The sequence below is a fragment of the Lampetra planeri genome, chromosome 10 (genome assembly GCF_965212315.1).
Source record: "Lampetra planeri chromosome 10, kcLamPlan1.2.h2, whole genome shotgun sequence".
In the NCBI taxonomy this organism is placed as follows: domain Eukaryota; kingdom Metazoa; phylum Chordata; class Hyperoartia; order Petromyzontiformes; family Petromyzontidae; genus Lampetra; species Lampetra planeri.
Genome location: NC_136116.1, coordinates 13,482,323 through 13,503,252, shown reverse-complemented (window position 1 = coordinate 13,503,252; position 20,930 = coordinate 13,482,323). Strand labels below are relative to the sequence as shown.

The 20,930-nt window shown below is 48.3% G+C and overlaps 1 protein-coding gene across 1 annotated transcript in view; it reads left to right on the top strand.

The window, feature by feature from the left end:
- The window catches only part of LOC144721057 (semaphorin-5A-like), a 159,285-nt gene that overhangs the window by 68,017 nt on the left and 70,338 nt on the right, over window positions 1–20,930 (top strand). The window contains exons 3-4 of the mRNA XM_078598373.1: window positions 1,555–1,654; window positions 4,405–4,450. Of these exons, the coding sequence (XP_078454499.1) occupies window positions 1,555–1,654; window positions 4,405–4,450 (146 nt within the window). The remainder of the gene's footprint in view (window positions 1–1,554; window positions 1,655–4,404; window positions 4,451–20,930) is intronic.

The window sequence follows — 20,930 nt, the reverse complement described above, 5'->3', positions numbered from 1 at the left end:
CCAAATTGAACTGCCACCTGTTTGGGATTTTGGTTAAAAATGTGCAGGGCACTACAGTGAACGGCATGGCTGAAGTGATTGTATGCGATTGCTATATGCACCAGCTGTAAAAAAAAGATGGATGGCATACCCACATTGAATCCATTTACATACGAGCCAATAAAAGCTTCGCATATTTCTTTACACGCACGCACGCACGCACATATACACCCACACACGCGATGTGTCCTTAGGACTTATAATCGTTCAACACAGACACAAACAATGCCATGTGCTCCAGTTGAGAGTACTATGGAATTCGAAGTGGCTGAGAACCTGCGTTCTAATCCCGGTTTCAGAATCCTGTGGTTATAACAGGTTTGTTTTTGTGTGTTTAAGTAATGTGAGTTTATGGTTTCTTTTCAGTCACCAATAAACTGCACAGAGTCCCACCGCCGGCTCCCATTACGTTGCCTGGTAGGATGTGGATGGTTTCGTTGTAGTTTTCTTGTGTTTTGCGGGATTTTTTTTGCCGTTCTTTTACTTTGCACTGCTATCATGTTTTTGTGTTGTTTGTTGCTGTAACGTTCTTACCCCGTTGCCCTACTGGACATCTGTAAAAAAAAAAGAGCTTGATTGATCCTCGGATTTCTCCTGCAGTATTTACAAACATTCAGATTCCGATATCTGTGGGGTTTCAAAACAATGTGACGTATTCCAGCTCGAAGTTTAACAATAAAAAATACACATTCGTTTTAATGACATGTGACAAACACTCTTTGCCGAGCATTCGACATGTGCGCCCGAGCATGAATAAAGCGTCGGACTGAATTATTTTGGAAGTTGTTCTATGGCGTAGGACCTCATGAGTATTGCCTGACACGTGGTGGAGGTGGTGGTGCGGGCCGTGATAATTTACGGACGCTAATTTACGTCTCCTGACGCATTGCTTATAGCAGAATTGGAATTGAATTTTAAAACAATTCTTTACCTTTAAAATGTTGAAAGTACTACTATACGTGTGATTCCTCACTACTGTTGTAACATTTTTGATATGTAGTCGTAGTTAGTCTTATCAAAACGTATTCGATGCATTGTGTCTTTAGAGAACTGATAACGTCCATTGCAGCTACATTAATAAATGCATTAATGTACTTAAGTTATCTTCTTGATTCTTTCGATAAAGTCACGTAGAAGGGAAATAATAAAATAATAAAAATAAAACATAATAAAATAAAAATGTCTGGTGAGAATTATGTTATTATGTTTTATTTTTATTATTTTATTATTTCCCTTCTACATGACTTTACCGAAAGAACCAAGAAGATGGATCCCTGCAGTCACGAAAGCTTTAAATCGGTACTTAACTTAGTTGACTCAGTGAACAGACGCATTGCACTGCGGTACGTGCACAGCAGCTGATCAACGTCTCACTGGATTCGCGGTAATGTCGAAAAGAGACAGCGGAACGCGGTCAATGCACGAGCTGGTCACAACACGTGTCACTGGAATGCTGAGCGAGCGCACTCTCATGAAACTTCCTCGCTCTCTCCCCTGCCCTGCCGCTCGATGCAGACATCTCCCCGTGGCTCCATAACTTCACCTTCTCGGGAGCGGTCAATTTCTCACAGATCGCCTTTGATCCCAGCCGGGGTCAGCTGATCGTTGGAGCCAGGTGAGCAAGGCCCCCAGCAAACGGGGAACGACCGGCAACAAACAGCAAATAGATGCGATTAAGCACGTTGCTTGTATTGTTGTTGTAAGAGCTTGGGGAACATTGACGACGGGAGGGAATTCCAAAGTTGTGCAGTGCGAGGGAATAAGCAGAAAGAGAAGTGTTGTGACCCACAGTGTGGTGAGTGGGTGGGTGAGTGGAGGGGTGAGTGGATGGGTGAGTGGGTGGGTGAGTGGGTGGGTGAGTGGGTGGGTGAGTGGGTGGGTGAGTGAGTGGGTGGGTGAGTGGGTGGGTGGGTTAGTGGGTGGGTGAGTGAGTGGGTGGGTGAGTGGGTGGATGAGTGGATGGGTGAGTGAGTGGGTGAGTGAGTGGATGGGTGAGTGGGTGGGTGAGTGGGTGGGTGAGTGAGTGGGTGGGTGAGTGGGTGGGTGAGTGGGTGGGTGAGTGGGTGGGTGAGTGGGTGGGTGAGTGGGTGGGTGAGTGAGTGGGTGGGTGAGTGGGTGGGTGGGTTAGTGGGTGGGTGAGTGAGTGGGTGGGTGAGTGGGTGGATGAGTGGATGGGTGAGTGAGTGGGTGAGTGAGTGGATGGGTGAGTGGGTGGGTGAGTGGGTGGGTGAGTGAGTGGGTGGGTGAGTGGGTGGGTGAGTGGGTGGGTGAGTGAGTGGGTGGGTGAGTGGGTGGATGAGTGGATGGGTGAGTGAGTGGGTGAGTGAGTGGATGGGTGAGTGGGTGGGTGAGTGGGTGGGTGAGTGAGTGGGTGGGTGAGTGGGTGGGTGAGTGGGTGGGTGAGTGGATGGGTGAGTGGGTGGGTGAGTGGATGGGTGAGTGGGTGGGTGAGTGGATGGGTGAGTGAGTGGGTGAGTGGAGGGGTGAGTGGGTGGGTGAGTGGGTGGGTGAGTGGGTGGGTGAGTGGAGGGGTGAGTGGGTGGGTGAGTGGATGGGTGAGTGGGTGGGTGAGTGGATGGGTGAGTGGGTGGGTGAGTGGATGGGTGAGTGGGTGGGTGAGTGGATGGGTGAGTGAGTGGGTGAGTGGAGGGGTGAGTGGGTGGGTGAGTGGATGGGTGAGTGGGTGGGTGAGTGGATGGGTGAGTGGGTGGGTGAGTGGGTGGGTGAGTGGGTGGGTGAGTGGGTGGGTGAGTGAGTGGGTGGGTGAGTGGGTGGGTGAGTGGGTGGGTGAGTGAGTGGGTGGGTGAGTGGGTGGATGAGTGGATGGGTGAGTGAGTGGGTGAGTGAGTGGATGGGTGAGTGGGTGGGTGAGTGGGTGGGTGAGTGAGTGGGTGGGTGAGTGGGTGGGTGAGTGGGTGGGTGAGTGGATGGGTGAGTGGGTGGGTGAGTGGATGGGTGAGTGGGTGGGTGAGTGGATGGGTGAGTGAGTGGGTGAGTGGAGGGGTGAGTGGGTGGGTGAGTGGGTGGGTGAGTGGGTGGGTGAGTGGAGGGGTGAGTGGGTGGGTGAGTGGATGGGTGAGTGGGTGGGTGAGTGGATGGGTGAGTGGGTGGGTGAGTGGATGGGTGAGTGGGTGGGTGAGTGGATGGGTGAGTGAGTGGGTGAGTGGAGGGGTGAGTGGGTGGGTGAGTGGATGGGTGAGTGGGTGGGTGAGTGGATGGGTGAGTGGGTGGGTGAGTGGATGGGTGAGTGGGTGGGTGAGTGGAGGGGTGAGTGGGTGGGTGAGTGGGTGGGTGAGTGGGTGGGTGAGTGGGTGGGTGAGTGGGTGGGTGAGTGAGTGGGTGGGTGAGTGGGTGGGTGAGTGGGTGGGTGAGTGAGTGGGTGGGTGAGTGGGTGGATGAGTGGATGGGTGAGTGAGTGGGTGAGTGAGTGGATGGGTGAGTGGGTGGGTGAGTGGGTGGGTGAGTGAGTGGGTGGGTGAGTGGGTGGGTGAGTGGGTGGGTGAGTGGATGGGTGAGTGGGTGGGTGAGTGGATGGGTGAGTGGGTGGGTGAGTGGATGGGTGAGTGAGTGGGTGAGTGAGTGGGGCAGTGAGTGAGTGGGTGAGTGAGTGGGTCAGTGAGTTTCTGTGACCTGCAGTGTGGTGAGTGGGTGAGTTAGTGGGTCAGTGGGTGTGTGAGTGAGTGGGTGAGTGGGCGAGTTAGTGGGTTAGTGGGTGGGTGTGTGGGTGGGTGAGTGGTTGAGTGGGTGAGTGGGTGGGTGAGTGGGTGGGTGAGTAGGTGGGTGAGTTGTTGTGACCTGCAGTGTGGTGGTTGAACACAGCGTGGTAGAGACGAAACAGTCAGTGTCTGTTAGACCAAGTCCTCAGCATTGGTGGAGGAATTAATCAAATAATTCCAGATGTAGCTTGGTTTAGTTGGGCAACAGCAGGGCTCCGTGTGGAAAATAATCTCAAGTTCAATCCCCAGCAAAGGTTGACTGAGCCCCATTGACACCATCGGTACCATCAATATAGCTCACTGCAGTCATAGTAGTGGTAGCAGAACCAACTGCTCTGGTACCACCACTGCCATTGCTACGGCCACGATCTCCACCACCACCATCAACCACAATTACCACAACCATTGCCAACATTTTCATTGCCTCTATAGTACATATTCCGGCTTCCCCATTATCATTACCACCCCCACCATTAGTATTACCACCCCCACCATTATTGTTACCACCCCCACGTAGCCCTACTCCGTTATCAGAGAACGGTTGAAATTCCTCAACCCTGTTTGGAAAAGGCCTGGGACACTGTCAGTCCATCGCATTGTTATTACCTTATCCTAATTCCCTATTGTGTGTGTGTGTCATTGTCCGCAGGAACTACCTGTTCCGGCTCAGCATGTCTAATCTCAGCCTCATCCAGGTGAGTGGCGGCTGCTTTGCATTTCATTGATTTCCATCGAAAACAATTCCGGCGGCAGTGTCGCGCAGTGGCAACACTTGTGCCTCACAGTCAGAAGGAGCCTGGGTTGGATTCCCGACTCAGGCGTCTGTCTGCGTGAAGTTTGTATGTTCTCCCCCTGTTCTACGTGGGTTTTCTCCAGGTTTTCTGGGTTCCCCCCCCAAAGCATACAACATACAATGGAACATACAATATTGGTCAAACATACCAACGCGGAAAAGAGCCCCCCGCAAAATCCTCAATTGGGATCACACACAGCAGCAGCATTGATCCCCTACCGTGGCAACTTGGCAGGACCCTCCTGAAAAGAGTCTTGAGACTCGGTGAGGTTTTTCTGGGTAAACATGCACAATAATAATATATTAATCGTAAGGCCCATGGAAATAGGCTCTCGCGTGTATTGAATTCCAATGGCTACATCAACGGACTCCTGTGCAACCATTTAACAACAGCTTATGTTCGTATATTACTATTGCACAATTGCATTCTACTTTTATAGTGTGCTGTGGAATGTAAATGCGTGGAGTGAACACGCTTCAGCACCACTGCTGTTAACGCTGCCATAAAACAGAAATGGGCTAAGTTCTTCAGGCAATGGCCCATCTTTTAGAGCAAAGAGAAAGGACAATCAGTGTAACATAACAAGTAAATTTCTGTTAAAGCAGCTGGCCTCCTATCGCTGTGCTTACAGCACTTGAATCAAATCCCGATCGTGGAATTAATAGAACAAGTATAATTTCGCGGGAAATTCAATCAGTGGTTTTTCTCTTCATAGTCTGGTCCCTGTTAGAGCAAAATGTGGAATGTCCACCACTTGTTCAGGATGGTTTTGAGGCCTTCGTCCATGAGCACACCGACCGTAACTGATGATGACGATAAAACTCTTAGTTCTTTCGGTAAAGTCACGTAGGTAAAAAATGAAATTAAAATTAATAAAAAATAAAATAAAAATCACGACGTTTCGGAGGCAACACAAGTCTCCGTCATCAGGTGGGACCGTCACAGCCAGATTTGCTGCATCACATCAAGTCGTGATTTTTTAATTTTTTTTATTAATTTTAATTTCATTTTCTACCTACGTGACTTTACCGAAAGAACTAAGAGTATGAATCCTTGCAGTCACGAAAGCTTCAAATCTAGGATGACGATAATGTTCAAGGCCACCGGTGGAGATGAGCACCAGTCCTCGGTTTCGTTTGAGCAGGGAGACACTTTGACTTTTGAAATGTAAAAAAAAGACACGCGCAAAACACAACACAGACGACGGCACTCTGGGAGGTCGGTGGGTTAAACGTATCGCACGGGCTGCGTCGCACTCGCTAAAGGGTTTCACGCGTTTGCCCGCTGGCCGGCGGGTGCCGACGATGCCGGGCAGAAGACGCCGCGCTCTGCGATAGCGAGCCCTGTGAGAGCGCACGGTCGGAATGGTTCTCTCAAAACACGGTCACGCTCTCAAGCAGTGCTGATAGGGCTTTGCCGGTTCAACAGTTTTAATTTTTTTTAAAGAGTACTCTTTATGGAACACCGCAACCCAAAAAATAAAAAAAAAGTCTGAGTGCATCTCAGCACTCAAATAACCGTAGGGAAGGCGTTCGTCGCCTTTGGCAGCCCAGAGCCAGCGATGAAAATCCCACGTTGCCATTACAAGTGTTGCCATTCTGCCTAGAGGAAAACTCCTGTTGGCTTCGAACAAAGTGGTACTTGATGTTGGCAACCTCCGAGAGATGATGATGGGCTGAGTCGCGACCTTCTGATCGAGTCGGACCTTTTAACGACAGTTGTACCCGGCCAGCAAACAAAACACACTCTTACAAACACCGACCACGTGTTATGACGTCGATATGTCACCGCATGTATCCAGCGGTTAATCTGGATTGTCACTCTCACAATGCATGCATTGAATTGGATGTAAATTGATTTCATGCTGACATTATACATGCTAAAGTTACAGTTGGGGTAACGATGCGAATGAGGAAGCACCAACAAGTCAAAACAAACAAGAAACATTACAGATGGGTCAACAAAAACACGATTGGAAATGTTTTATTCGTTCTTGAACTGAACAAGTCTCTGCTGAGAGTTCATCCAATCACCAGGGGGGTGGAAGGATGTGGATGGCGGATTAAGTGAATCGTTATATGCCCTATTAAAACGTTTGCATTCCACGACTGATTTCCCATATGCTTGTGACTTTATATGCACAAAGGGTTCAGAAGCGGTGGTGGATTTTGACCAATCCGTTCGCCCTCAAGTTTTTGTTTTGTATGCCTCTCCCCTGGTTCCTTTTCTTCAATTGCTTTTCCCCCTCTCCTCATTCCTGGTATTCACTTGACCTTATTCCCCCGGTTCCCAGAATGTCACCTACCCAACCACCACCATCCCACCTACCCCACCACCACACCGCCTATCCCATCACCACTCCACCTACCAAACCATCACCCCACCTACCCCACCACCATCACCACGGATACATGCTGGCAAGCCTTCTCTACTGTTCACTGTGTTCCTTTCCCAGAGCGAACGTGGCAAAAACGCATTGCAGCGGAAAAAGCCGAAAGAATGCTTATTTTGATGCCGACTGGTGAAATGTCGAGGTTGAATGGAGGCTTGGGACACAAGCACACATACACACACCAGGCACACAGAGAGGCAACGATCCCCCATTGAGCCTTATTGACTGCAGGGGAAAGTGTTGCTCGTGAAAATCTATTTAAGGGCAACATCGCACCCTAAGAGCTGTTGTGACCAGGTTCTGGTGTTCATACGCCGCACCGACCACTCAATTAAGGCTGAGCCAACCTAAGGGAGGTGCAGGATAGACAATAATTCCCACTGATGCTGTAGATGGATACGAACTGAAGGCAGAGTGCAAGGACCATTTCACATTCGCAATAACATAATGTATGCACATTATGTTGAACTTTTTCCGCACCGTACGTAGCCAACCATGCTAAACGGAGGTGCAGGACCACAGTGCTTGTGCCAGGCTACGTGCACTTTGAGGCAATGTGAATGTCAAAGGCTCGCTGGCAGGAGGTCACAGGACATGCCCAGGTGTTATGGGTTGGCTGACTAAAGTGACTGGCAGATGCATCAACTGGGCTCCCCACTGCGCCAGATTGTAGTGTTTTAGCCACCTGGTGCTCTGCACACCCCAGACAAAAATACAAAGAGCTTCCACGTAGCCTTCAGCAGTTACTATTGGGGTAAGCGACACTAGCAAGCACTGATGAAGGTCTGCTTGGTACACAGGGAGTGTGCAGCATGTATTTGTCCTAATATCCCCATTTTGCGAGTCATAAAATGTACTAATTTTATACTCGGCAAACTTCAAGGAAGGGCCAGGCTAGGTTCAATTAACAATTGCCAGTTGTGTGCTCGGTCAGGAGTGAAACTTGGGTCATTGGGATTTCCACGCAGTGCGTTAATCACTGCACCACCCCTTCCCACGTACAGCGAATAGTTTTAATGACGGAGGGCCAGACTCAAACGCAGAAGCTCAGCAGTTGCTCGCTCAGTGCTAGGAGGCGGTCAGGTTGAGCCAGCGCAGGGCCCTGTCCAGTTGAATCAGAAAGTTGACTTAAACTGGAGGAATACAATGAGCGTTTGTTTTACAGATGTCCAGTGCGGGGCAGGTCAGAACGTTACAACAACAAACAAGACAAAAACACAATAGGAGTGCAAAGTACAGGAAATGTATACACATCGCTTAAAAAAAACAAATGAACTAAACTATTTATATCTTACCAGGTAAAGCCCACTGAGCTATGAGCTTCTTTTTCAGAAACGACTCAGCCACAAATGATAGCTCAATGAAGTGGCTCATCCTGTGGAAATGTAAAGCAGTAAAATGATCTAAGTAACATAGAATACTATTGTGTCTCGGTGTGGAGTTTGAGGGACCAGAAGGAAAGCAATCGCGGGGGAAGGGAAGGGGCAGAGGGCATTCCTGTCACCCCTTATCAGTGCCCTACCTTGTTACAGACCAATTCACACCTTATTGGTCAGCCCGTGCCCTTATACATCTCAACGTTCATCCTACAAAGTCCCATCACAAGGGAGAAACACAAACAAATAGAGCAAAACACTTTTTTTTGCCCGTTTTGAAACGGCCGTACGCCGTATGACACATGACAAGTCAATTTCCCTGGACAAGAATACGGGGTAAACCGCGCGGATTGACTGCTGTGAGAGCACCACAACTGGGCAGTGCATCTCCGCAAGGATTTCTTTGATTAGACAAAGCCAGAACATACAAAACATCAGCTCTCTTTCAAAAAGTGCTTATCGACACGTGGTGCAGCTAATAGTGGACATCTGTGAAAAAGAGTTACACAGCTCATTCGATTCTTCCAGTGTGAATCCATATTCTGGAAATAGCGTAGCCTGCGTGTGCTGTATAACAGAAGCCTTGCCTAAAGCTACGGTAACTTTATCTCTTGTTGTTGTTAGGGGTTTTCACACTTGGGCTGGTCTCCAAAAATGTCCACACAAAAAAATTACCCTTTCACAAAAGCGCAGTTATATTAGTAAGATTTGTTTTGTTTTGCTCCTATTTAAAGGTCACTGAGCACAAGGAAGGTTCAATTGTATTTTACTACAAAAATGCATAAAAGTTGTATTAATTACGTTAATTGTAAAATAAGCAAACATTTAAACAAGGGCTGCATTTATGAAAATGAACACGGCTCTGTGTGAACGTGGTTTCGTTGTTTACCGATACGAAAATATATATATTTTTTATGGCCACCGTGTGATATTTAGTTATTCGCACGTTTAACACTACTCACGTAAAACATTAACGTATGTTGTGCTCGGCGCTTTTGGAAGAAAAAATATATAATAATTGGAATCAAATGTGTGCACGCTTTTTTTTTGTCTTCTCCCTGAGTAAATGTATTCCCCAAACGCAGCTTCACAGTTCTCGGGGCTTTACGCTCCTTCGCTTGACAATCCAGGGACATTTTGTTTTTGCCTCGGGTTAAAATGAAGGGGGCAAGGTGGATTTGAAAGGCTGCGCGAGAACCAGTTTTTTTCTTTCTCCGCAACAAAAAAGTAAAAGGGGTTTCGCTCGCTCTCTCGCTCTCAGAGCTCACAACCAAAGTGAGGATCAAGTGGCGAGTGGTTTCAGAATGGCCGCTTTTTCTTTGGGAAAGTAGGGACATTGCGACGACAGCGGCTGCTGTTGCTGCTGCTGCTGCTGCACGCTCCGGTCCGAGAGTGATGGATGGCGCTTTTGGTTTTTGTTTTGGGAAAAGAGAGCCACGCATTTCTTTTTTTTTTGACGCACACGCTTTGTCTGCTTTGCCCGGTTGCCCCCTGCACACTTTGGGGCCGAGGTGCACGCTCGTAACGCTTTGCTCGACGGCTCCTCCGTTCGCACTTTTACGCCAAGAAGACGCGGGCAATGTTGTCACGGCCGCAAAGTCAAAATCTCGGATGGGGCTCAAACGCAGCTCATCGTCCTCGCCATCGCCATCGTCACAAACGTCGTCGCATGCCTTCTCGGCCGACATCACGTGATTAGCCGCTTTGCGGGAAGTCAGCGAGGGTTGTCCCGTGATGAAACTGTCGCAGGCCAAGGGAGAGCGTGAATTCCTGCAATGGCTTCGGGTTGTTTGCTGTTTTGGGGGGCTCGGGGAACGAATGGCAATTCTTGTGTCTAGCGCTGACGCTGCTCTCCCGAGAGGCTGGGTCGAGTCGGAGGTAACGAGCGGGCTCTCGTGTGTGGCAGTGAGGCTTTCGTATCTTGAATCCGTGGGTCTCCAGAGGTCCGGTTCGAGGCCACTGTGTGAGTGCGTGAAGGGACATTTGTGGAGCAAATATTCAGTGACGGAGGACCCCGAAATCATCGAGGGCGAAACGTTGTTTTTGACATTTGACAGCGTTTCGTGGTTATCTTTTTTTTCCTCTCAGAACGATTGTGCTGTACACATCCTGCCCTAGCATCTTCGTTCGCATTTGTGGGAAGTCATCGGCGGTTGTCCATGGAGTGACTGGCCCCCACCAGAGGAATGTGGAATTTCCATCACTTGCTGAGGCTCACCTACGGAGATGAGCACCGGCACATGTTCTCTCTCTAGCAGGGAGAGACTCTGACTTAAATAAATATACGTGATTTCGCAAGCTGGCGATAGCTGCAAGCTTTGACTCTTTGAGGACACAGACATCTCTATTGATCATATCAATAATGTACAGCTCTTTGTCACTCCGCTGCCGGATGAAGGCCTCCTCAGACCGTGTGGACCGTGTTGATCGTGGGGGTCGTTTGACCATACCTCACCACACTGGTCAGTGCGCATTGGCGGAGGGTCGGGTTCCCGGCTGTCGTTCAGATTTCCACACGTCACCGACGCTAGCTCCCGCAGGTTGCCGGCTTCGTCGTGCGTCACGCTCACCATGGCGCCACCGCTCACCCTTTGACGGTCCCTTATCCCACGTGGAAAGCGAGGATCGATTGTTGGAACAAACCTGCGAAGGTTGAAGGAGCCGGACGCTAAACAATCGCCCACAAAACCTGACAGATCGGCGCGGCGATTCGGTCATGTCGGGGCATGCGCCCGGCGAAGAGTGACCGCGTCCATCGAGAGTGTCACTCGAGGTTTAGTGTCCTCATTTTGTTTCCCCGGCGAGACGTCAGGCCAAAGCTGCCTGCTTGCCCGAGCGCCGCTTGACAATGACGCATGCAAACATCGGTTGGTGTAACACGCCGTCGTGGGCTTTCTTTGGATGCCCCGTGTTCGCTTCACTGGCGCAGACAATTGCAGGCAGGAGGCTGTCCCTGAAGGACAGTGAAAGAGCCTTGAACCACACGCTTGTTTCAATCTGGTGCCAGAAGGTAGTCCGGCGATTGGCAATGGTGAGCAGTACGTCCCAACGAAGAGACTGCTGCACTCATTTTACTGAGTCGAGTACGCCTTGCAATGATATCCGACTGGGCGATGCCTGATTGCAAGCCGCTCGCTCTGTCACTGACCTGCCTAGTTAGGTAATTACAAATGTTGTTGAGTATATGTGGTTTTTGTTTTGATGCCTTTCATCAACACAAATAATTGTATTACCTCGATAGGACCTGGATATATATATACTTTGTTTGCCTGCCACATTTTTATTTCACCAAACCCATTTGTTTTAAAATGTTAAATTTGATTGAAGCACCGCGAGGCATTTCTAAGTCTCTGTCGCACAGCTGTGGTCGGGGGTCTCACATGGTGACAAATTGGTCTTTACGCGATCAACTCCTGAGGATCAATGGACTGAGTTGGCCGCGGTACTGAAACTCTGAACGAGGAATCTTCTGATTGTGAGTTGGGTGCTCTAACCAGATGGGCACAGCTAACCAATAATTATAAAATAGACTTCCGTCGAATGACCAACCTCCAATTAGCGCTGTTAGCTACCTACGGTGCGAATGAAGTTCAACATACATACACACACACACGTACAACCGGACAATCTGTGGGCCCTATGCACCACCTCCCTCCCACCACATTCATTCGTTCGTGCCTCTCAGCACGCTCGCACGCTACTACCGTACGCCCAGCTGCCAAAGTGGCGCGGGCAGTCCAGTCCGTTATCGCTGTGACAGCGCTCGCTGCGGGCAATGCGGGTGCATGAGTCTGCAGGTAGCGTGAAACAGAGTGCCTTCGGCGCACGCGTGACTTGGCGATCTGTTTTTTTTTACTTTATGAACTGCACGCGTCAAGCGGCGCGTGAAAAGTTAACAGTGGCACAATGCGGCCATTCAACAAAGCGTTAATAAACATCGTCGGAGATGCAATCACGCGTCTGCGAGCGAGCGAGTGCGAGCTTGTGGGTGCCCGGAGCTGTTTGGAGTTTAAAGACAGCGTTTGCGCGCGGGCATCAGGCGTTCGTCTTATTCACTCTCCCAAATCTGTCTTCGCATCGTAATGGCGGGTCCTGTTTTGATGAGCGATAGGCAGCTTCGGCGGCGGGCTCTTTTTGGAAAGTAATGAGTTTCTGAATGCCGATTAGTCGATAAAGTAGTGCAATAAAACCTTGATTTGAATGTTTTCACGGTGACATCGTCTTTGATCCAGCCAGATGGTGCTGTGATTATATCGGTACTGTGGAGGGCTGTGAATTAAAATCCTGATCAGGAGTTGCCTCAGCGTATTATCTCTCCAGGGTCGATAAAATAAGTGCTAAGATCTGTGGGTGATCAAAAGTGATTGCCTCCTGTCTGGCAATATGGAATTCCCACCGTTGGTTCAAACAGTCAACAATCTGTCGTTTTTTCTTCCTCCCAATTATGTTCAACTGTACAGCTGGTAGCATCTAATAAGACAAACGAACAACCATTGGGAACGTGGCACCGTGTCAGGGCACGGCCCCGGAAGATGTTCTCGCAGGACCACTTCTGCGATCACTTGAAGAGGCCTCTTTCCACACTCGGTCACTGACATTTGAATAAGCCCAGCAATTAGTGTATGTTATGTGCTACATGAGCTGAAATCTTGAACCTTGTTGAGATGAAAGACGCCACATTAGGTGTATATAACCACATTTCATATTGTGTCATTTTGCATAGTCATAATTGAACAGGCAAAGACCACAAACTCAGTGCACAACCGAATAAGATCACAGGTGGCTGAAACCCAGAATTGAACCCGGGATGTACGTAGGTCGAACTTCTTACGCACCATACGTACCCAACCGTGCTCATCGGAGGATCTTAGCAACACTGGCGCAGTGTTCTGACACAGCATTAGCAATGTCTTCCCTCCCGTGTCGTTACCTAAGCTATTCGTGTTTGAGAGCTGGGCACGTGTCTGTTGTGACCTTGTATATCTGCCACCTCTGAAGACACGGAGTATGTGAGCGTACTGTCAAACTCGCGTGCTCTGAATAACTTAACAACTGTCTGTTCTGACTTATTACGAGGCTCAGCTTTTCAAACGGTTTCCTGCTCTCGACTGAAAGTCCTTGTGAATTCGCATACGTTTCCCAAATTTGTGCATGGTTCAAGGATATGCCTCAGTGTCTTTGAACTAAAGTATATTACGTCTCATATGATTTATTGCTTTTTTAAGAACACCAGGTATGGACTGTCATACTGTCATCCTTTGTAAAGTCAAATTACAAAAAAAACGTTTACTCTGCTCATATGCATGTCGGGTTGTGTTCGTCTCTGTTGGTGGCCCTGAAGCTAGTGGGTAGACATTCCACACTCCCATGGCAGGGTTCAGTCTCGTCGATAGGATATTCCACAAAGTTGTACTTTGTAATCATCAACCATGATTGAAGGACCCAATCTCCGAGAGGGATTTGCACACACAATATTATGATTTTGAGCTAAACACTCAGTACCACCTGACTAAAATTTCGATATAAAATATATTTTTCCCATTCAACGAAATGGGTATAAAAAAAATTTTGCCCTGATATATATCAATATAGATGTTGATTTAAAACTTTCGTGACTGCAGGGATTCAAATTCTTGGTTCTTTCGGTAAAGTCACGTAGAAGGGAAATAATAAAATAATACAAATATAAAACAATAAAATTCTCACGACGTTTCGACTGCAACACAAGCAATCATCATCAAATGTTCTTGCTGTGGATTTCACACATGATGATGATTGCTTGTGTTGCAGTCGAAACGTCGTGAGAATTTGAATGTTTTATATTTTAACTATTTTATTATTTCCCTTCTACGTGACTTTACCGAAAGAACCAAGAATATATATGAATATAGTCTAGTCTACAAAACACTTCGCTGCATGCCATGACACGAGCCGTCCCCGTGACCGCTGGAGGCCGTGACTACGACGCACCGTGTCGGCGGGGTTATCCGCGTGCTTGTAATAGTTGCACGTGCATCGTTTTGTCAGCTGCTGCAACAAATACTCACGTTCCCTTACAGGGGGCGGATGGGGGTGGGGGGGGAGTCAAAGCAGCAGCAGCAGCAGCTGCTGATGTCAGAGGGGTAGCGCTTGGGCACGGCTGGGGGTACGGGGGGCAGAGAGGTCACGATTCGGTGGCCGAGCGGTGACCTCCATCGGCATTCGTGCGACGAATTTACTGAAGAAAACTAAACTGCTGTTAAGTGCCACGAAATAATGACGGGCAAGAGTTAGCCTCCACAAATTGTAGTTCGAATTTCGGGCAAAAAAAAAAGCCGCTCACATAAGTGATGTACCCTATGCACGTTGAACTTATTTCGCACCATATGTAGCCAACCGTGCTAATCGGAGGTGCGGGGGAAGGACAACAAACTAAACGCAAAAAAGCGTTGGGAGATAAATAATCTCCCTCGGTGGTCCTGAGTCAGTGGTCACACTTGTCAATGGTAGACTGCCGGCGTCTCTCCACAGGACAAACTTCTCTGAATTTCCACAAGGGGTTACGAATTATAGAAACCCTGGAGGGATGATGGGCTGAGTCGACGACTTACTGGGATTTGAGGTCAATAATCTTCTGATCGTGAGTCTTGATCTGCCGCAGTGGCGATCCAGCCCGATGAAGGAATATTACTCGTTGCCAAAAACAATACCAAGCATCACCACATTCTGTCAAATATGACACAGGTGGGGCTGTGGTTCTGAGTTAATTTCCTGGTCACTGGTTGACTCAATCCAACATCATCCTTGCTGGGATCATTACAAAGTGAACCACTTTGTGGGAAGTCAACGGTGCTCATCGTGTGGGAGAGGATGACCTCCACAATAAAAAAACGTGGAATTTCATCAGTGGCCATCAATGGAGATGAACATCATTCAATGCAATATTCAGAACAGGGAGGCACACTCATTTAAGAACAGAATCACCCCCCACCCACCCACTAATTTCCAGCAGCCCTGTGTCACTTGACCCCTCTGCCCATTCCCACAGACCTCACTAGCCACGTGTCAATTTTTACGGTCGAGGTCTAAACGCGAAGTTGGTAAATAGGACCCTTGGCTGCGACCTCTTCAAACGCGGGGCCACGCTGTATGTCCGCCTCAATTAGCGAACTGCGTTGGCATGTTCTGTCCAGTTGCGAGCGTTTGATGTGTGAACGCAACTTGGAGTGGTCAGGGTGACCGGGTGGCGAGTGGGGGGGGGGGGCACTGAGATCCGGGGTCCGGTCAATTCTTGATTAAACTTCATCCTCGAATGTGTCGAGCCGATGGTCACAGCCTGATCACCAATGACCGCACAAACGCAGCATCGTAAGTAACTTTAGTCTTTCACTTCACGTGGCGCGTTACTGCTCTGAGAATTGTAAATGTGGGTTTGATTGACATGCAGTGAACACTCTGCAAGGCGTGTGAAGGTTGTGCCACCGGCGTGGATAAAGAGGCCGATTGAAAGGACCGCTGGAGACATATTTCTGGGACGTCATCTTTGGGGGGGCATTGTCTGACACAAGGTTGTGCACCGCTCACCGGGAGCATTTCAAATGGAAATGTTTTTCTTTAATGGGATGAGGCTGATGGCATAACGGCAATATAATTGGCAGAATAAAAAAAAATACATATAAAATTAACACAAATAATGCCATTAGACCAGCACCACATTTTTATTCAAATCAGAGATTCATGTCCTTAACACTACATGTGTACTTAATTCAGATTAATTTCAGAATTAATGAGGAACAACCTTGGGTCAGATTCTAAATCTACTTCATTTATAGGAACATAAAACAGTTCAAACGATGGCTCTGGGTGTTATTTTTCACTAGGTACACACCAACAGTTTGTTACTCAACTGACACAACACGAGTTCTTGGAGGACCTTTGTCACGACTAAGTGGAATTAATCGTCAATTGTTTTACATTGCGGACAAAGTCAGGTGGACACGCAAAGTGTTTCCCCTGCTCCAACAAACGATGCAGCAGTACTCGTCCCTGGAAATGGCCCCGAAAGCAGTGGCAGATATTCCACATTCCCACAGCCAGAGACCAGCCTCTCCAAGGAACAACCACTGCTAGCCTCTTGCTCAGTGGCAGTTGTGCCCAAGGTATAATAGGCTGAGCTGACCCCAACAAGGGCTTAACCAGTCCACCAACATCACCACCTGGCTGGATCAGGTTTGCATTAAAGGTTGCTATGTTTCAATTTAAAGCTTTCGTGACTGCAGGGATTCATCTTCTTGGTTCTTTCGGTAAAGTCACGTAGAAGGGAAATAATAAAATAATAAAAATAAAACATAATAAAATAATTCTCACGACGTTTCGGCCACAACGCAAGCAGCCGTCCTCAGGTGAAGACCAGGTCTGTCGGGGAGACAACGTCTGAATGAGGACGGCTGCTTGCGTTGTGGCCGAAACGTCGTGAGAATGATTTTATTATGTTTATTTTTATTATTTTATTACTTCCCTTCTACGTGACTTTACCGAAAGAACCAAGAATAGGTTGCTATGGTGTAGAACAAATACATTTGAATAAACATCGGCCCGTACGTACTTTTAATGTCCTATTGTAAAGGGTGTTTGACAACTCCTCGTACACACACGGCGTGTGAATGGCAGCGTCAGCCGACATGCAACGAACAATAAGTTCATGATCAACACTTAAGGTCTCCACGTCAGTTGGCATCAAGAGTCCGATTGTCGTGAGCGGAGATGTGACACGCGGCCTTAAGGCTGTCACCTGCATACAGCGATTAGTGCGAGATTGCTTCTTATTGCTTCAGGAGTTACGTTGTTACCCCTCCCCCCCCGCCAGCACGGCAAATTTGTGTGGTTGCTTTTATGCGGAAGAATGCTTGAATTGGGGCACTGATGGAGCGATACGTGAATGAGGCTTCAGACAAATAAATGTCCAAAACTCCGTTGATGCTCCAGCCTGATGTGGGAAATAAATGCGAAATAAATAAGTGAAATATGTTTGAGGGTTCAAATGACCAGCATTGGAGAGGTTATTGCTTCTGCGATCGTGCAATAACCAAACTTGTATCGATTGTTTAATTGCAAATAAATCTGCTAATCTTTGGCTGAAATATGAAAGACACAAACAGCTATTCTATCAACTAGGTATCCAGGTGCACCGGTAGAGAGTAAACGCAACTCCCACTCCTGAGGTCATGAGTTCAATTCCCATTTGTGGGTCGACTCTTCTGTCCTGGGCTTGATAAGTTAAATTCCACTTTGTGGATAACACTGGTCAACACACTTTTTCTGGCATAAGGTATTCCAACGGTTTTAATGTAATTTTGGGGTACTGATTCCAAATCTGGCATCAGTTTTTGTCTATCACATCAGGTTTTTGAGATATCAAATATTGCATTTTCAATAAAAACTGCATAAGAAAAATATTAAATAAATGTGGATATCTACATAAAATTATATTATGAACACACTATCCTAAAAATGCAGCACAATATTTTAACACTAAAGCAGTCACTGACTCGCAACAACTTGCAATCATAAGTGACAGAGTTAATTTTGGGTAAAATCAATGAAAATGGGGTATGCCGATAGCATAAAAATGAGATGTGATAGAGCAAATCTAAGATCAGATTTGGAATCAGCACCCTGAAATTAGTCTAAAACAGCTGCAAAAGTCCAGGCCAGAAAAACATGTTTTTTTGTTGTTGTTGACCAGTGTAATCGACGATTGTTTGCCTACAGAGAGACGGTCACACCTCGGTTCACGTGTTTAGTTTGCCGTCCTTCCGCAGCACCTCTGATTAGCACGATTGGCTACGTACGGTGCCATAGAAGTTCAACAAAGGCATATAATAACGTGGAATGTCCGTCACTGGCTGTAGATCATCAGCAGAGGCGTCCTGCACGTTGCTGCGCCTGCATGGGCACAAGTTTCAAAACGAGAGAGAGAGAGATGTCATATGGATTGTGACTGGTGATTTGCTCCATCGTAGGATGAAATGGGATTGTTCGACGGTGGGGTAAATCTGGGGATCTGCCCCGAAAATACCCAGCAGTCCTTAGCAACCCCGAACCCAACAGAGTGAAACATCACGCTGCGTCTGTCTCACTTTAATACCGGCGGACAATGGATGGGCGCTTGATGGAATTCCAGTGAAAGTGGCGGAGCGGGCGGCGTGTGTGCGCGGATTAGCGGCTGCGAAATTAGAATTTAACGAGGCTGGAGTCGCGGACCGGCGTGTTGAGAGAGGCGGACGGGAAAATCGAGGATGGGAAAAGTCTCGGGGTGCACACGAGCGAAAGTTCAACACGTAGGCTATCGCGAACCAATATTATCCATAAGAGGTTTGTGTCTGACACTGTTTCCCCGACAGACCTGGTCTTCACCTGAGGACGGCTGCTTGCGTTGTGGCCGAAACGTCGTGAGAATGATTTTATTATGTTTTATTATTTTATTACTTCCCTTCTACGTGACTTTACCAAAAGAACCAAGAAGATGAATCCCTGCAGTCACGAAAGCTTTAAATCGAAATTTAAGAGGTTCGTGGCTTAGATTGCATAAATGTGTCGTTAAGAGGTGGCGGATCTAACGGCGCGTTTATATTTACGCGATCTAACCCAAAAAACCTCTATCATGGACGAGTGGAAGAACTCGCTGAGTTGAGGAAGCTCAGAGCTGTTGTGGCCCGATGGTCTATCAGTGGAGATGTGGTCGTTGTCTTTTTTAAAAGTCCAAACGTGCTATCAGTGTGCACTGTGTGCAGAGGAATGTGTCGTATGATGGGTCTAAGATAAGTTCGACCGCGACTTTGTCCCTAACTAACGAACTAGATTCGTAAACAATAACATGAAGCTCACGAGGTTACCATCACGCACTGCCATCTCCTCATTCCTTCGATCAGATCCTGCAGAATTTCGCACGGTCAACATCTGTCCTCCCAGGCATTGTATTTCGTTGTTTTTGCGCGTGTTAAATAAAAGCCCGCTGTCTGGTTTTCCAAGCCGCATTGATACCCAAGTTACGTAGTTGGCGATAAACTTCCTCAGGGCGTGACGACCCTGCCTTACGTGAGTCCCACGCACCGCTGGCCCGGCTGTCAGTACCTGGTAAGGGCCCCTCCCAGGGTCACGTGGTCCTCTCACTCCCTTGTGAGTATCTCAGGAGAGTCAATGGCTAAGGGAGTAAACCCCTACAGAAAATCAGGAGTGGGGCCCCTTAGGCGGTTTTTGTGACGCACAGCGGCACATTCCCGGCGGCCGCGCGCTGAGATATTCGCAACTGCGGCCTTGCGACGGCATCTGCAGTGTCGCCAACAAGAGCGCGGAAGAGGCGAGCGAGTCACACACAGCGGGAACACGACACGAAGCTCCTTGGCTCCAGTGTCCTCGTGGTGCCGCCGTGTCCCCCGTGGAGGAGGCTCTCGGCTCCCTCCAGCAGTTGCAGCTCGCCGCTGGCTCCCGAGCCTGGAGCAGCACCACGGCGGTCAGCGCTGTCGGGCGATTCCTCACCGCGCCGCCACCCATCTCTCACGACGAGCACCGCAGGCTATCCGAATCTAGAAGTAGGAAGGCCACAGGAAGGCCACAGGGAGGCCACGGGGAGGCCACAGGGAGGCCACAGGGAGGCCACAGGGAGGCCACAGGGAGGCCACGGGGAGGCCACGGGGAGGCCACAGGGAGGCCACAGGGAGGCCACGGGGAGGCCACAGGGAGGCCACGGGGAGGCCACAGGGAGGCCACAGGGAGGCCACAGGGAGGCCACAGGGAGGCCACAGGGAGGCCACGGGGAGGCCACAGGGAGGCCACGGGGAGGCCACAGGGAGGCCACGGGGAGGCCACAGGGAGGCCACAGACACAGATTCTGATTCGAGAAGTGGGGAGGCCACAGCAAATGTTAATGAAAGGAAATGGATGGATTGAACAAGAGAGTTAGGTCTCGTTTTTCTCCACTCGAGGACATTACGTTGAGAAAAATGGCAAATAGAACACTAATTATTTTTCTAAATTAATATTGCCTTTTGTAAATTATTATAACAACATATCTACGAAAAACATTTGGACGAAGCACTTCTCAGCAATGTTAAACGTAATAATAAGAACATTCAAGTACTTTCTTGTCGTAACAATTTTGTTATGAGTATCGACGCTGGCAAGGAATAGATATGATTGAGGATTTTCTAGTCAATCTTACCCGTTTATATTTACTGTCTGAGCAAGCAGCTGAATAGCCTTTGAAATTAAATTAATGCACAGCGACTTTGATGCATCTAAGTGTGCATGTGTGGGTGCTACATGGCAATTAGGCATGGCTTGCCATACAATTAACACAATCTGGGACTGCAAATTCATTCCTGTATAATAGTTTTTCTCACATTCTGCGTTCTGTATGGATACGATGGCAAAACGACTCCTTGATCTACAACAGTCAGGTTTAATTCATGGGCACATTCAATGTTGTGAAAATGTTCAGATATTTTATTAATCATATTTCATTATTTTTGGCTCATGATATCAAGAGCCAGAGTTTCTTCGTGCTCGAGTGAGCGTGGCGTGGCAGTGAACTGCAATGACAACCCTAAGGCAATGGTGGACATTTGCCATCCCG